Source organism: Synchiropus splendidus, chromosome 15 (genome assembly GCF_027744825.2).
Source record: "Synchiropus splendidus isolate RoL2022-P1 chromosome 15, RoL_Sspl_1.0, whole genome shotgun sequence".
Taxonomy (NCBI): domain Eukaryota; kingdom Metazoa; phylum Chordata; class Actinopteri; order Syngnathiformes; family Callionymidae; genus Synchiropus; species Synchiropus splendidus.
In genome coordinates this window covers 10,655,917-10,674,395 of record NC_071348.1, presented here as the reverse complement: position 1 = coordinate 10,674,395, position 18,479 = coordinate 10,655,917, and the positions used below count along the sequence as shown (strand labels likewise).

Here is an 18,479-nt window from a genome sequence, read left to right as displayed (position 1 = left end):
CTTGAACACAGACCTGTGAGAGAATGACCCAGGATCATTTAGGATGGGAGAATTGCAGTGTTACCATCATATAAATTCAAGAGTGTTGTATATCCACATTCATTCCTATTTGCCATGGGAAAGTCCAGCTCTATTGCTGAGTCACTGGCACTGATGAAGTAATGACTGGACTAGAACTCATGGGAACACTTGTTCCCATGAGTTCTAGCCACAAGCTGTCAAGATATAAACATATTTTCAAAGAAATGAGGTAAGATTTACGTAGCAACACAAGGGCTACGATACTTACATATGGAGGGATGGCAGCGCTTGATGTGACTTTAAATAAAGAATTAAAATGATCAAAATGAAACTCTGTGTTTGGCCAAGACTGGCCCTAAAAAGAAATAGCAATTGAGACGGAAAGGGAGCATTTTTCGAGGCTGTTTTTTTTTTTTTTACAGAATGTTGAGTACAATTAGATTAGCAGTAGTAGTTTTCATTGATCACAGAAAGAGTTTGATTCACAGACACAACTGCTTTCCATTTAATTTCCTAAAAATAAAAAGGCACTAGGGCTGCAACAACCAGACAAGTCAACTGAATGTTTGCAGTTTGCACATTATCACATCACGGCATACACAAAGTTGGATCGCAAGGGCAGCAGAGGGAGCAAAGAGGCCCAGACTTTCTGTAGAAATCTCCTCCAGTCCTTCTGAGGGAATACAATGGCGTTCAATACATAGCTAATGTTGACGTCATTTTACATACATTTCTTTCCTATTTTCTAAAGACTATTGACAATGGTATAATCACAAAAGTTCACCAAGCTGTACACTTCATATGACAACAAGTTCGCCATGCGTTGACTTGTCAATTGGGGTCACTAGTAGCAGCCCCTAAAAGACACCACTACCTCCGTCAAGGAGGTTATCTGTCTGACTGACAGCAAAAGTTACAAACTGATCCTGACTACATTTCAACTTCTGGCTTGTTATTTAGACTCCACTCATCACATTTCAGCCTGTAAACACGGGATTTTAAAGCCACTCTTTGTGACATGGTTAACAACTGCCCCATCAAACTCCCAAAGAAGCCCGAGATTCTGATGAAATTAGATAACACATATTCAGCTCCAGACATTAATTAAGCAAAGACTGCGGACAATATAAAAACTACGGCTTTCTGATGCAATACTGTCCCAAAGCTGTGCAAGCCACACAAACTGTTTTTCTTCTCTTCATTTTCTCTGCTATTATCAAGGCGATTGCCTTGTTGTGATGTCACGTCATGATGAAGAGATGACAAAACTACACATCTGAAGGACTGGACGGAAACAATAACCTACTAGAGCCAGCGATTGACAGCACTCCAGTGTTACTTATGTGCTATCGTTGGTCATCAGTGACAGAAACCAAAAGGAGTTGCACTTCTTGCGAGACCGATCAATGAAGTTTCATCCAACTGATCAATAAGTGACCACCTATACGCCGGCACGCTGCCATCCAATCGATGCCCAGCCACCTGTGGACGCTCCTCAATCATTTGCAGGAGCTGCCACGGCTCTGAAGTGATGATCACTTTCCCTCCTTATTTGAGAAAACGCCCTCACCTGGAAGCGGGGAACCAAGACCACGTGATCTCCCGCCACGCCTTATGTGGACGACATGCTCTCAAGCACACACTTTCAACAGGAGAGATAAAGACCCAAATCATCCCGTGTCAGAGCGTGTGCAATTAGATAGTGAAGTGTATTGATCGGACGGTGAGTGAAGATCCCCCCGCCTTCCGTTCACCTCCCATTACTCCCTTTTCCTGCTCACTTGAGATATGCTCACTGCTAACAAGAGACAATTCACATGTTCAAGTCTCACACGTTTTAATTACCTCCTCCCTTATTTCATCACTCCTCACGTTCTCACAACTCAACCTGGTTTTCTTCCCCACTTTCCTGACTGTCTCTTTCATCCACTTCAAACCAGTTTTCATACCAGATGTGTCTTTCAGGTTGTTTATGTATCTTTCCGTGTTTGAGCTCTTCTGTCCAGCAGCCTTTTTTTTTTTTTTATTTTGCACATCAGAGCCAGAACATCACGACCAGTGCCTACAAACCACTGAATAGATCCATTTTCCATGCCAAAAATGCAGTTTTTATGATTAGGTGAGACACATTTCAGAGCATGTGACAGTTTAAGGCCCTATTAACTTACTTATATTTAGTTATATAAATAAAGTGTATTTCATCTGGAGTAGACCCCATGCAAGCATGGAGGGAACATACTAATGCCACACAGAAAGAGGGTTCATGAAGCTTCATGAAACAGTGTCCTCATTTTCCAAATTTAAAAATATTCAGTTTTAATTTGGAATTATTTTTCAGAGAAGAGAGTGCCATCTAGTGGGCTCTGAAAATGAGAACATTGTTTCATGAAGTCTCATCAGTACATCACTACTAGGGACTAAGGCTGTCTTCAACTGCGTATACAAAGATTAATCGCAAGGGCAGCAGCTGGAGCAAAGAGGCCCAGACTTTCTGTCGAAAACCCCTCCAGTCCTTCTGAGAGAATACAAAGGCGCTGCCAGACATCATCTTTCGTATGTGTCCTAGGTCTCATCACCATGGAGACATCCATGAGGCATAGTGTGGCATGTAATTGAAGATCAAGAGTAAAACATATCTAAAGGTTAGCAGGGATGGACTTCTCTTTGTCCTGGTGGAGCTGTGGCCTTGTCAAATTTTATTTGACGACACATTATTTTTCTTTCTGCATTCCCGGACACATCCAGTCAACCTCCTCCACCTTGACCTATCGAATCTGCCCTTGTCACACCCATCACACTAACCACATCAATGAACCTCAGGTGTCATCTTCTGCTTCTATTTCTAAATCTATTTCTAATATATCACTAAATACATGTACAACATTATAAAGATACAGAGCCTGGAGATGAGCTTGGCAGTATAGCAGCAAGAAATGGAGCCCAGCTCAGTTGAAGTCTTATATAGGACAAGCAATGAATGTTGATGTTAAGGGACCACGGGGAAGCTGAACACCCATGTGAGCAATAGGAAAGGCACCTCTCCCTGACATGACTGACTTTGGAGGGTTGGTGAGAAACTTCACTGCAAGCAAGAAGCAAGAAAAACAGGTGATCTAGTTGTTGACATACACTTCTCCAACCAGCCCGACAGCTGACGGAAGAATTTGAATGTTTCTTTTTTCGAGTGTTTTGTGTAGTTATAGTGAATTTGTGGTTGTTTAAAGACAATAAAATTACCTCACCGTTCTTTTGCCTCCATGAAAATAGAGAGAATGGGAAAACAACTGAGATGAAAGGGCTAAGACAGGCACTCCACTCAAGAATACATGTGTAAGTGAGGGAGAGGATGTTACAGAGGGGAGAACCGAGGAGTGAGCTGTAGTCCCAGAAGGTGCTTCAGGAAATGTTGGCTCAAGTAACAGAAGAGAGGGTCTAATTAAAACAGGAACAAGGGAGAGAATAAAAGTTGATGTGATTCTTAAAGATTAAGATGGACTTCATTTTACACCCTTTCACTTTCACTATTGTGAATGATGAAAGGAAGGATTCCCTTGTTGTCTTAAAAAAAAAAATCTTCCTTCCTTCTCATCAATGCCCTGAGTGAGAAGAGAGAAATGTGGAGGTGCAAATACCTCGTCAATCCTTCCACAAAAGTGCAAGAGATATATCAGCCTTGATGCTTTCAGGAAGGAGGTGAGGGCAGCAGGAGCGGTGTGGGTGGAACTAGCAGGCAACTAGCAGGTCCTATGACACTGTCACACCATTAAAGAACACATTATAGCAGCTCAGGTTACCCCTCATTAGAAGTCCATATGGCAAATATGATTATGGCCCATGTGACTGCGACAGATGATGATCAAAGTAACCTTGACTGACAGAGGTTGGCAATATTTGCTCTGCGCACATAATGTCAAAGCAGAAGATTCCACTACGTTAATTATTTAAGACTAGCAGGCAGCACGAAGGTGATGCTTTAGCAAGGGCAGAACCTTCACGAAAGGTTGAGGTTTTGGAAGGACAAATAATGTGAAATGCTGTGGAGAAAAAAAATATTTTAAAATATGTTATTAATCCAAGGTAATTCAGGAGACTTTACCTCGTGATAAACCTAAAATCTTTCGGATTGGAATGGACAAAATGCATCAGGAAGAATAAAGGAACAGAGGCGTGTGCATGTGTGCCAGTAGTTGACACGACATTGACTTCCAGATAAAACAGACTGACTTAGTTTCCAGACCAATATAGTGCTTCAGACAACTGACGGAGTTTGGCATGAGTGTCAAAAACTAAAACTAAAAACACTTACAGGTACCATTCTCAATGTAAATGAACACAATTGTGATTGAGTCTTTATAAACTGATATCGCACCAAGTCGTAGAATGATTCGTAGACATAATAAAAACATCAATAGAGAGTGGCAACTAGACACATTTTCTTCACCTGTCTGGAGCAAAAGTCCATGTCCTGAGCTCGGCTCTGGTACCAGTCAGTCAGCAGATGGATGGAGGGCTCAGCCGTGCGGAACCTCAACAGTTCAGGGGAATCTTCGTACAAGAAGCTGTCGTCATCAAACATGTTCTGGTCCAACATGCTTCTGAGGAACAAAGCAGAGGTGGGAATGAATACAAGTCAATTAAAAAAACTACCTGTAAATACCTAGTAATATAAATAATGAAGGTCTCTGCTGTTAGTATGATGCAGCTCACAAAAATGTACACAACATTTTGCACAATTTAACAAAAATAATAGAAGAATTAAAGTGCATGTTGGTGAGAATGTTATGTATTGAGAATTATAAGACAGACAACTTTACTTTAATTTGGCCTGCAGCCCTGTTATCAGGACACCAATTCTATTAACACTAAGGTATGTTCTGACCAAACTAAAGGCATCTTGTGTGCATTTCAGAGATAAGATTTTTTTTTTTGTAGGGTGCATTTGATTCTGTAATTTCTTTAAGAAATAGTAGCCAGAAAAATCAGAACAGAAGGCAAGGAAAGAAGAGAAATTACTCTGAAGAAAACATATGAAGAAGAAGAAGACAACGTAAAAGTGGTGGGAGAAGAGACGTGAGAGACTGAAGTACAACAAAAGAAGCGAGAAATGAAGATTAAAAAATAGGAAAAAAAGGAGAGGAATGGAAGGAAAAGATGCTCAGGAAGCACGCGAAGAAGCCAGAGAGATGGGAAAATCCAAGCCCGAAAACGTACAAGTGAAAAGTAAAAAGAACATGGAGGCAATGCAAAATAATAACAGCAGATCTTATGCTTGAGGTTGGAACTGCATCACAGCAGCAATCACTGAAGCAATTCCCACTCCCCAATTCCGAGTCAAGTACGTGACAACAGCCTATTGATATGATTCTGCAGGGAAAGGCCATAAAAGGGGGAGCGGGAGGGACGGAGGGAGGCAGAGTGTGCTAAATAAAATTGTAAATGAAGCTGGTCTTTCCACAGAAGCAGGCAGCGGGGATCATTTGGCGGTGCGGCCAGATTTGGTATTAGTTTGTTGGGGCTCTGTTTAACATTTGGATAATAGGCTGTCGTTTATGTTTTGTTTCACACAACGATGCCAGCGGAAGCATCTGGCTTATATGGTGCTTGAATTTTAATAAATCCAGTTACAACTCTGTGAAGGTCTTTTGTGTCACAGAGTGTTTTATGATCAAACTTGTGCCCTAACTACTGTTCAGCAAATGAAGCCTTGTTAGTTAAGAGTTTCATTGTCAGTTTGTGCTTCAGGGCTCATGAGTATAAAGGCATTTGATGTGATGGGGGCCTTTCTGCTTACCTGCACTCGTCCGCCTCGCACCAGTCTGTTTCTCTGTGCCTCTGCTCATCCCACGGAATCAGCCCCAGCTCACCTTTTTTATCCAGACTGAGGGAAATAAGCGGATGATTAGAGTTGGAAGGTCAGACTTAGGGAACACACACATATTACAGTGACAACACAAGCCCCAGGTGGCACTCACAACACCCACTATAATGGCCGCGGATAAATCAACAGAGTCATTTACTGTCTCAAACCCAACACAGTGATAAAGCACAAAAAAGTTCTGCAGCCATAAAAAGGCAGCAGAAGATTGAACGCAGCAGAGTGTAGAAGGAAACAAAGCGACAGAGTAAATACAACCGCATCAGAGCTGGCTTTCGGTTGTAAACATTGTGGAGTTTGATTTACGAAAGTCCATGGAGTTCCCCTTTTCCTGTTTGTCTCCTTGAGGATGGCAGGTCTGATAAATGGTGAGTGATGTGGAAACTAAAGTGAAGAACAAGTCTGTGGAAATTGTGTCGGCCTGACAAGATAAATACACGGAGCATCGGTAACAGAGGAGGCTGAACAAGGATTCCATGACACCACACAGACTCAGTCGTATCTTCCACTGGTGATGTCGGACAATGATTCAGCATAATCAAGTGGTTGGTTAAGAGTTATTGTAGTATAGTGGGAGATTACAGTTCTGTTTCAACAATAGCTGCACAATCCCACACACACGATAAGCTGTAAATACATTCATGATTAAGAATGCGATTTAGATTCATGGTTAACTCTCTAAGGCAGTGGTTCTCAAGTGGCAATGAGAAGCTCGGACTCAAATCATGATAGAAAAATGAACTTAGTGGTGTTTTGAAAAATAAATAACTGAATAAAAAGTGGGTTTCACAGTAGAAAACACTATGATTTCTGAATAACAAATCAAAATAACTCAACCAACTCAACGATTTTCAGGCAGTAAATTACATCCTGTCTCCAAGTCTGTAAGTCTATACAAAGGGACACCATACTACAACTAAGCTGTTAAACATTATACAGGCAGTGGACTGTAAGTTTTTCATCGAGTTGTTGAAGGTTTTTGACACAGTGGACAATCACATTTGAGAAAAAAGGCTCCGTGACTGTGGTGTATCTCAGCAGGCGCTGGTGGGATTCTCTGACTCCACTCATCAGGAAGAACACAGCCTGTTCAGGTGACTGGCTCTCATGAAAAAGTGACATTAGATGTCACCCTGAACTAGAATAGTAGAGGTCCAGTCAGGAAAACTAAAAATAGTCAAATGATTTAGGAGAGATAAGAGTCACAAATTTGATTTGAGAGCTTATATTTGTGTATTATTGTGTGACTGGCACCGTGACACATGAATCAGGGGACAATACATTGAGTTTTGTTTGCTTTCTCACTGATGCTTATCTTTTTATTCCCAAATACATATGCCTGTGTTAACCGTCAATAATAAAGACCCCAAAATCCAAGTAAAACAATGTCATACAGATTAATAAAAACCTTAGAAACATCCATTTTTTGTCATTTATTCATTCATCTTTCCATTAATGATTATTGTTTGTCAGGGAACTATTTATTTTGTAAGTCATCATCATTATGAAGGATCGGAAATGGCAAAACTTCTGAAAAATTAAGTCGTGCAGGACAGTTATTAAATCATATGTCATCACAGTTTTGTCAGTGATGTCTTTTTATTTCAAATAACAACCTTCATTTCTCTATATCAAATGACAAATGCAAGAAATGCTATTGAACCAAGACTCACAAAGTTTACTTGTTTAAAAAGAAGAATTCATTTCTGCAGGTGGGGGGCTTTTCAGCACTTTTGATATTAAAGTTCTTCAGAAGACGAACGATGAAGGATCATCAAAGCTGTATTAAGAAGCAATCCTTTTAAATCCATCACCAAGACCACTCAAATCGATAAGAGAACGATCATCACGAGGTTGGAAGTCACCCACACAAAGACACACACTGGAACGAAACACAGCAAGGTGTCAACATTTCAACTTGCTCAAACAAACTAATCTCCCTAAATCCTCCTGTCATCTGTTCCCTCCTGACCTTCTTAAAATTGGAACACATCTATTATCTGCAATAATGGAGGAGGGTTAATAAATTGATGCCCCCGATTTTGGTTAAATCACAACCCCTGTTCATATCTGCACATCAGTAGACCCGTGGTTTTGAACTGTCAGAGGCAATGTAAGGAGAATTGATTTTGTTTTTGAATTGAAGATCCTTATATTGCCCTCCCATGCACCCATGTCTCAACACTCCCACAATATCTCTCATTTAGAAAATAGGTCTTTTAAATGTAACATGGCTTGTGTCGCAAGAAACCAGGGAAGGCAATGAAAAGTACGGAGATTAAACCAACAGCAAGAGGTTTCTCTAAGAAAAATGAAAAGAAGGGACAAAAACAATGAGGATAATATTTTGCTTTGGGGAAAATAAAAAGTAACAGATGACAATTGAAAGATGTAAAAAATATAAAATAAAATCTACTAGCTACTTCTGATTTTGAGTGTACAACTTTTTATTTTATTATTTATTTATTTTTGAGAAAATGTTTTGCAACTATGGGAGTGCATTCTGTATGGCTGTTGATTTTAGCCTCGGAGGCTTCCATGAGCAACAGATGCAAGAACAAGGCACTTCTGAGTACTTTATAATGATTAATGTAACAGGCTATGTTGCTAATACACACACAGACAAGAGGTTTATTTATGGTAATAAATGTTGCCTGATCTAAATAGTCATTGAAAAAGTTGGTGATGAGTGCACAGTTCAGGCACTGCATGATCCTCAAGCCTTCGACCTTATTTCAAGCATTATTTTATATTTTCTGGTCCTTTTATCTGCTGACAGAGCCCTCTGTCATGTTGCAGTAAAACTCAAGGAGACAGCAGCGCTACAAATCATCTGTAGCTTTGCGGCAATTAAAAAGCGAGTGCACACATGCTGCAGCAGTCTGTAAAATGGCCATAAATTGCAGCCAATCATAAAATATATTCCAAGCGCAAATGTGATTTATGTCATCACCGAAAGGGCAGGGGAAGGTTCGGCCGTAACTGCCATAGTCTTTAGACTAAAACAAAGACAAATGTCGCAGACCAGGGCGCTGTTGAGCTTTAAATCTATTCATTGGGGGGCATCAAGCAATTTATACTTAAACCAAATATGCCTGTATATATATTTATATATATTCTCATGGATAATGACCAGGACATAGACTAGAATGAATGGAACTGACAACTACCCAGCAGCACTCCCAAAACAGCAGTCTCCAAACCTGATCCTTGCGTGTGTTTTCATACCCTCTTGGTAGCAACAGGGAGCCAGCAGAGAGGTGGGAAAACGCACACCAGTGTGAAGAGCTCAAATATCGATGGGAGGAATTAATTATTCCACGCCCACATCCCTAATCAGCTTTAGCCTAAGGAAATCACCGGAGCACAGCGGGCAGAAGAAGTAGAAACCAAACCACAGGCCCTACATTATTACTTCCTCCAAGCTTTGTGAGATTGAAACCTCAACAGTTCCATTAATAACCCCTTTAATATTACAAGACAGTATTTATCCATGCCATGTTTTTTTTTTTTTTTTGAAAAGTAACTCAGAACAGATGGTTTGAGCCCTGCAGGAGTGTGCACAGTTGGAACAGCAGTTGATGCTCATGAGCTGGGGAAAATAGAAAAGTGCCCCACAGCAGTAGAGCCATGATAGATGCGCACTGCGGAGGCGCAGCCACCTGACCTCCATACAAACTCATTCAGGGCTAATAAAATGGAGCAATGGTGGAATAAGAGTGTGTGGAGGGACAAGGCTTATGGACGATTTTAATATACTGCATGTTCACGCCTTTTGTCCAAAAGGGTCCGTGCCATGGAGCCCAGTGTGTCTTTATTCATGCATCATTATATGCCACTAAAATTTGAAATAGCTGACAAAACTTGAAAAAGAAGCACACAAAATGATGGGGAAAAAATGCTAAAGAATGATGTTAGTGTAAGCTGGATTCCCCTACTGTGAGGCTATATCAAGAACCAAGCAGAGTAGTGAGTCTTATTTTTACTTCTGAATCTTATGAATGTCTAATGAGAATAACAAAATTATGAATACAGACAGACATTTTCTTCACATCTGAGTGAAATAATCTATAAAAATAATGCCCTTCAATCCACTTAAACAAGTCAAGGGATAAGGGATTTTAGTTTGCTACAACTTTTACTATGTGAAACGAAAGAGGCCACACAACCTTCTTTTTATGAGCAGGGTAGTAAGACATATATAAATCTTAAAGCAGTGCGAATGCATTGTCTCACCAGGCCTCAGGCAGCAAGACCGTATACTCGTGTGGAGAGGTGGTTTCTGGGAAGTTGTAAAGAATAGCCAGCCTGTGCTGGAGGAGTTCTGCGCCATGATACGTGAACAGAATGTCCAGCGCCTGCATGTTGCTCTCCTGAAAAACAAGAGTGAATCGTAGGTTTCATTTAGGATGACAGAATTTAGGATGGGTTGCATTCGTGATGGCTACATTGACAGCTTGTGTTGAAAGCCGGAGGAAGAGCACTATTTCATTAACAGCGGTTTTCGGCGGCATAGCACTGAGAAAAGGTTGGCATCCTTTTGATCTCAGTTTATTTCGTTTTTTTATTTCGTTTTCTTTTAGGGTTTATTTCCAATACTAATACTATTTGCTAACTTGAGGTGGCAGTATGAACACCATTAATGATGCTTGCTACAGATACAGAAGAGATATGGACTACACCGGCACGATGCATGAAGGCAGACCACAGACTAAGGAGCCATCTGCTCCACTAAGTGAGGGACATTGGGTTAATATTTTAATCTACAACATATTCCTAATTCAAGATTCCAGGTTGGTTTCAGATCGAGGCTACTCGACTAAATCAAACTTGGACCAGATCCAGTGACAAACACATGATTTAAAGTGAGTTTAGTTCATATTATTCTGATCTGAACTAAACTTGAGTGCTGTATTTAGTGCAATACATTCATAACAGATCACCTTGAAGTCAGTTAGTGAGTCTAAGTACAGCTGACATGTGCTCACAACCCATGACATCACAGGCACGGGTGTGGTCCATATTTGTAAGGCACTTATTTTTCTTGAACCGAAATTTTAAGAGCGCTATTGTCTAAATGCACGCTTCATTCAGGGACTTAGATTTAAAGCCTTTTTAATTGTTTTGACGGTGTCAGTACAGCAAGAGTGACACGCTCATATACCCACCTCTAGATAGTGGATTAAAAAAATAAAATAAAATAAATATTTACCCTGGCGTAGTTCCTTGCTGACAAAACAATATTTTGACTTCGGAACTTCTTGAAAAATTCTGCATCGTATTTCTGCTCAGCAGCATGAGGACCTCCGAGGATCTCCTGGAATAAAATCAAGTGGACTGAGTAAAAAAAAACACACATGAGAAGAAAATTGATGTGAGTGAATAGAAAATCAAAACAAAGCTGAATAGCAGACGCTGTCGCTGCACATAACAAGCAGGATAAGTCAACAAGGTTTAGCCTTGTGCTTTTGACACAGGTCCATTTGAGGACCATTTAAATGTGTGTAACTGAGCACACACATGCCCACTGTCAGGAGGGATCGTTTGTTGTCCTGCCTGTTTAACATCGAAGGATTTATGTGTGTCTGTTTGTTGCAAATTCTCTTTGGCATGCACTTTGCCAGGATGAGTGTGTGTGAGAGGCAGATTGATAGCATTTGAATGGGCCATATCCTGGCCCAGGCATCCCAAGTCAGGATGATAAAAAACCCTAATATCATATTCATAGACACCAAGAAAAAAAAAATCGTGGGGGGTGGAAAGAAATCTGCAGTTACCATGACAATGTCCGAGCCAAGAGAACAGCGTCATTTTGAGTGAGCAGAATATCTATCGCACAGAAATCTCATCTACCCTCTGATGCATTTAAGAGTGTGACAGTGTTATGACATTTGAGATTAATGGAGGAACTACCTCCAGTAGCAGTCCAGCAGCCCATATGTCTGCAATTAATCCCCAAGTTAACATTTTCTTTTAGAATGGAATCATTTCCAAAGATGAGTTTCTTTAAATCCTGTTACGTGGGAAATATACAGCAGAACATTTATTAATCCCTTGGTGTTTTGCCCCTTTATAGCTGTGTCGCATTTAAATGTTTTAGCAGTGTACACGTTTCCACTCAACAGCAAAAAGGATCTAAGTATGATGGTCTCTGGAAGTGGCATTTTCTTTAAAAGAAAAAAGGAAAATAGATCATTACAAACATTCTCACAAAGTCCTCATTAATTCAACTTAATTATCTATATTTGCTAAGTCCAGTATAGCCTAAGGCTTAATTGTTTTTGCAGTGACGCAGGCGTTACCTCATATGTTGCCAGGCGGTCCAAATAGGAGAGGAGCTTGAGTCGGCTCCGGCACAATTCCTTCTGCTCCAGGGTCAACCTGCAAATGCAATATGGAGAAAACACAATATAAGTGGATTTTATTGAGCTATATTCACAGAGAAAGCCCTTGAAGACTGCGTCTTCCTTTAGTTCATTTAGCTAAACAGGAAATATTAAGGTAATTTTTCTTCATTTCTTACAGACATTTGATTTGATTATTATGACTTATTTTTGCACTGCATGTATCAACGAAAGGATCAACTTCAAGAACAACATTTATTTCAAATGTTTAATGAAGTAACAATAATCAAATTCAAATGAGCTGAATGGGACAGCAGATGGCAGTCCGAAGTCCAACCACATGAGGACCAGAGAGGGAATTGTGAATGCAGACTTTGCAGAATTTCAATCTGAAATCTGATCAAATCTGATGATTTTGGAGTTATATACACTGTATCTATTGACAGGCAGATCAATGCCAACTATCACATGACATCCTCGGCAGCCGTAATAAACAGATAACCAGAATATATTTTGTTCAACACAAAGTGCTCCAGACATCCAAACCAAAACAAGAAAAACAAGTACAGTATTTTTAAAGCAGAACCGTGTGCTGTAAATGAAGCCTTTCAGACCAACTGCGGTTGGAAAATCAAGAACAGGTTCAACCAGTCAATCACAGCAGGTTACAGAGCCACAAAGATTTTCATCAGCATGGTTCAGTGAATGTTACTGCTCACACATGAAAATCACTACACACACACGCACCTCTCTTTTGACCACAGTGGAATTGCAACATTACAAATCAAGCTTGCGCAGTAGGCCACCCGAGACCCATATAACAATGCTCGGACCGGAAGATCACAACACCAGCGTTGCGCCTTCTTGACCTAATTATTCTTTAGGGCCAACAAATCAAGTTCCTATAACCACCAGGACCCTTTAGGTGTTATATATGGTGTGTTTGTTGTCACTGCAGTGACTGAGTGCACCCCAGGACTCAAATCCATTTTCAAAGTCATTTAATCACACCTCTATAAATTGGAAAACAAACACCAGGGTACTATACAGAATATACCACAGGTGTCATTGACCCATACACAAATCATTCAAGGTGCCTCATGAGGAACAAACCAGCGGCCTAGAAGAAAAAAAAATGGTCATCATAAACACACAATCTGCTCACAAAAATTGAAAAAAATAAAAACAATATATTAGGCACGAGACACTTAACTCATCATGTTCAAGCCAAGTTTAAATCACATCAACTTGGCCTGGATCAACCGCGGTGTGACCACTTGGGAGCTGACCCTTCGACAGCCACCTTTAATCCCTAATCCCTCATTATAGAGCGTGCTATCGAGGCAGATCGGCGTTCCTCAACACAGTCTAACACAGATTAACACTGGCTCAACACACTCTCTGGCACATCAAAGGCTGTCAGCTTAGTGTTCATACCAGAGGTAAGTATTGCCGTATACTGTCTCTGTTGAGCTAAGCAAGAGGAAAAGGGGCAAAGCAGTGCAGCAATTGACATGAGGAGCAGCGTTCAAGAGCCCTTCTATACCAACCTGTTACTCTTTTGGCAGGCGCTTAGACTTAGACTAGATTTTATTGATCCCTTTCGGATGACTCCCTCCAGGAAATTTACATTTCCAGCAGCAACAGAGGCAAGAAAAGGCATACAGTCAGGAAGAGCATCACACAGAGAATAAAAAAATATATAATACTAATAATGTAAAAATAAAATAAAATAAAAAAAATCAAAAATAAACTAGATTAAAATAGGTTATTGCACCAGAGAGACGGTTATTGCACATTGAACACGTGTCCATTACTATGTAGTGCACATTGACACAGGTGTCTATTACTATGTCTTTGTCATCAAAGATTTTTTGCTTTCGCACAATCCTCAACAAATGAAAAATGGACCCATGTTGGAAATCAGCATTTAATTTGGTTGACACCTTAATTTCGAGCAATAAAACTGATGAGCTTATCCTCAGTTGCACTATTGGTGGATCCACTCTGATCAGCTATTAAAATTCAATCACTTAACTTTCAGTTGTTCTCACCCTAAAGTGATCAGGTTTATTGATTTATGTTGAAAGCAAATACCTGGCTATGACGGATGATTTAACCACCTTAAAACCAGTGAAACTGCAGAACTGATTTTGACCGTCTGCTGCAAAAGCAATATCTATCAAGTGTGCACACAAACTAAACAATAAATGAATGCTATTATTTTTATATAAAACATTTAAACTCAATGCTTAATAAATCACCATTATCACTTTATTGACATGAAAAAAAGAAAGGCTTGAGAAGTTTTAATAAATGTAATGCAAGTCAACTTAATTTAACAGAACAAACAAGATGCAGATGACTGGGGTCAAACCATGTGGGTTTTGCTTCATGCTCATTGCTTTCACTAGAAATTCTCCATATTCAGATTGTAATTGGCAATTATATAAAAATAACTGGACTTATTAATGGATATAAACATCAGCGATCCAAACAAGCATGTTTCCACAGACGTGACTGGAAATAAAATCTCCTCATGCCGTGTCAAATGGAATTAACAAGTGAACAATATCAGGAATACGAATATTAGCCATGCCTTTTCCAGCCAAATGAAATGCATTTTGTTCTATTCATAAAGCCACAACAGAATGTCAGCATGGTAATTGGACTCCATTTTGGAGCCAATCGGAGTTTAGTTCAGGTCCAGTATTATTTTCCGAAACTGCCGAAATCTCACAGCTTTCATTGACAGTGGGCAAAACGCCACACACACAAAAAAAATCAATTGAGAACAGCCATGTTGTTCGACGAATCTGCTCTCGCAATAAATGGTGACTCATGCATAATTAAAACACTTTATCAAGTGTTTAACGGGAATAAGTCGTGATAACCTCCGGGTACAAATTTGCATATTTTTTTATTCATATCAACTGTTATCACTTCACTCTCACATCTACACATTTGTTAGGATCCCAAAGATAATGATCCTCGACAGACATGGAATTTCAGATCAGCACGGAAAATGGTTCATGACTCTCTGAAATAAATCACACAACATTTTATCTAGATGCAATATACATTTTGAGGAGAGATATTTTAAAGGTTTATTGAGTCACCGCAAAAGGTTACGTACATGGCAAAAATCTTGTTCTACTTCTGGATTCAGGTTTAACTTGTTCACATTGTAGGAATTGGATACAAACTTAAAGTACTTCCTTTGGGATCAAGATCACAGGTCGGATGCATGGTCTGAGCGCCAAATCCAGCCTACCATAAGTGGCCAGCTAGAGTTTTAAAAACATAGAGTTGGCTCAAAAGAAATACAATACTAATTTTAAAACACTCCAAAAAGTAGATCCCCACTAGTTTTATAGCTTTGCTGTTCAATAGTTTTTCCTCATGCATGACTGATATTGTATGCTGATGTGCCATTTTCACCTCAGAGTACCAATAAATATTTACATTTTTGGGGCCCAAGAGGTGGACTGTGATGAATATTTTCATTAAGTTTGTTGGAGTTTAACACACCTGATCTAGTATACACTGTATTCGTGGACTATAAGTTGCTACTTTTTTCTCACAAACACTGTGACTTTTTCAACAAGGCAGCTAATGTATGGATTTTTACAGGCTACAGTGTGTCATGCTGCCAAAATATTGAGCCTCATCACATCAACCTGATGAAATCACTGGCGTTTTATTTATCTAGTTTTGTGGTGTTGGAACTTGAGACACGCGGGCGAAAACATTTTGAGCGCTTTAATGTAGATAAAAGATGGTAGTAGTTCAGGATTCAAGTTCAGAACATTGCCAAGTTTGTTTCATGAGTCAGTCTCGATACTAGACCTTGTTTTCAAAACTAGTTTAGAAGTGATCCACATGCATTTTTAAGATGGGTGCACCACTGACTTCTACAGCGCAGACAGCACCACTGCACCCGCAGCTTATGTATGAACCAGTGTGGCTTATGTATCTATTTTCCATCTTAAATTTAGTGGGTGTGACTAATATTCCAGTGCGCTCTATAGTCCGAAATTTACTGTCTGTATTTTGCCATTTCTTAAGGTACTTTTAAATGAAAGTAAATCTGAAAAAAACATCCTTTGGCATCTAGTTTGATAACAAAAAGACTGAATATTTTGACTGTTGCTAGTCAAGGTGAATGTGAATTGAAGTCTTAAAGAGAGAAAAACAGAAGATAATATTGAGTTATTAATGTCCTGTTACCACTTTTTGCCAGGAAAAAGTCACCGTCACAAACTAAGAATAGAGGTTGTGTTACAGCACATCTGCAGTGACAAATTATCCACAGACATCTAGAGCAGTAAATAAACAAACCTTCTGAAACCCTCATAGCAGCAGCCGCCATCTAATCATTGCTATTCCTCATCGTCCTGACGCACACACCTGAAGTAATGCCCATCTTCCTGTATGTTGCGAGTCAGAGGCAGAGTTATGAATGCCTGCAGCGGATTTTAATGATGCAAACCTAGAAGAATGAGAGATGGCTTAAAATAAAGCTGTCCCCTCATATCGCCCGGAACTGTAACACAAGCAACCACCCTGAACCAGTGCATAAAAAATATGAACATCCGGCGGAGGTGGCTTAATGGGACATATCTTACCTGGACAAGTGAATGAGGTACAAGAAGTAGGTATTAAAATGAGAGCGGGCAGTGACCCACAGTCTCTCTAATGAAGGCCCAAATTTGCCAAGCGACTGGTTAGATTAAAGGTGATAACCAGGTTCTCACTGTACATTACCTGGTTTTATCGGTCACAGGGACAGTGGTGGGACGGGACTGTTTTACTACTGAATGATTGAAGGCTTCAGAAACATCTGGACTATTCGTCATAAGTCATAAGTGCAATGAGAAGACAGCACATTCATGGGAGCATATTTGTGCATGAAACTTCGCTACAATATTTAACAGTTGGATTTCTTTATTTTTATTTCCAGTGGTACAGTTGATATCAATAATTCGAATTTGCACATATTGATTTTTTTTTAACTTGGATTTATTAATTGATTTTTTTTAAATGCAAAAATGCAGCTATTATTTTTTTTATACAAATTCATAGCTGAATTTGAAAAAGAAAATGCACCTAGAGATGTATATTCTTATTCCTACCAAAAACTAATTTTAAAGAAAATATTCTAAATAATAAATAATAATACATAAATAAAGAAAGAAAATGAACAATAAATGAAACATTTCAACAATTAAAAAATCCAAATAATTAATTCAGCGATTCAATTTAAACAAAATAGAAAATTACATCATTATTTTTTTATTCAACTAAAATCTACATTAAAAATATAATTTGTTGATTTCAACTATTTAATATTAAGAAAAAATATATCTTAAAAATGCAAATTATTGAAGTCCATTTCTCCCTATTTGGATGGCACAAACATACCCTCATTCAAGTTGCTTATTTCAGCACTGGCTGGATTAGAAATTTCAGCTCATTCTATCGTAGTAAATGAAATTGTCATGATATTAGAGAGACAAGTATGAAAGTCAGGTCTCTGCATGACTGCCGTAGTAAATAGCGCTGAGAGAGAGGGTGGTATTAAATTTGAGTCTCTCAAATAAAGGTCAAACTAATGATCGAACTCCAGATAGTTGTGGGAAATTATCCTGCACTAAAGTTAATGATGCCCCATATCAACAGAGGAGAGTGTCACCGTTAGCTGCTTCACATCTATGACTTCTATATTTTGGGGATGCAACTCATGAGCGTGGTGTCAAATGTCAATGAATGTGAGACACTTGTCTCTTCAAAACCACAGGGGGAAACACTTCTTAATTACATAAACTCTCAGGGACTAGCATTGGAGTGAGTGTATTTGATAGCGAATTACATTTTGTTTCAGTGCCACTTGACTTGTCTTCATAAATGCTTACTTTGCATTTTGAGATTCCAAACTGTAGCTACTGAAAAGAATCAAAATTGATAAGTGAATGCAGCATATTCAGTTAAATAACAGCTCTACAACAACATAAATCATACTCAGTCCACGGCGACCGCTATGTGACATTCAGTCTTTATCCGAACACGTCGCACGCTCTGACACACTCCAAGCAGATGTGATCGATACAAAGCCATTTTTATAATGGTGCTGTAGTTAAAAAGAAATTAAGACAATTATTATCTGTCTCTGGCCTCTGCCGCAGGCCCCAAGGCAACATGGGAAGATTCATCAGCAAGAGGCTCCGCTGCACCCAAAC

General features: G+C 39.4%; 1 protein-coding gene across 1 annotated transcript in view; it reads right to left on the bottom strand.

The window, feature by feature from the left end:
* Nucleotides 1-18,479, bottom strand: part of nbas (NBAS subunit of NRZ tethering complex) — a 146,667-nt gene that overhangs the window by 97,699 nt on the left and 30,489 nt on the right. The window contains exons 19-23 of the mRNA XM_053886996.1: nt 12,199-12,277; nt 11,109-11,213; nt 10,133-10,269; nt 5,813-5,899; nt 4,463-4,616 (exon numbers count right to left, since the gene is read on the bottom strand). Of these exons, the coding sequence (XP_053742971.1) occupies nt 4,463-4,616; nt 5,813-5,899; nt 10,133-10,269; nt 11,109-11,213; nt 12,199-12,277 (562 nt within the window). The remainder of the gene's footprint in view (nt 1-4,462; nt 4,617-5,812; nt 5,900-10,132; nt 10,270-11,108; nt 11,214-12,198; nt 12,278-18,479) is intronic.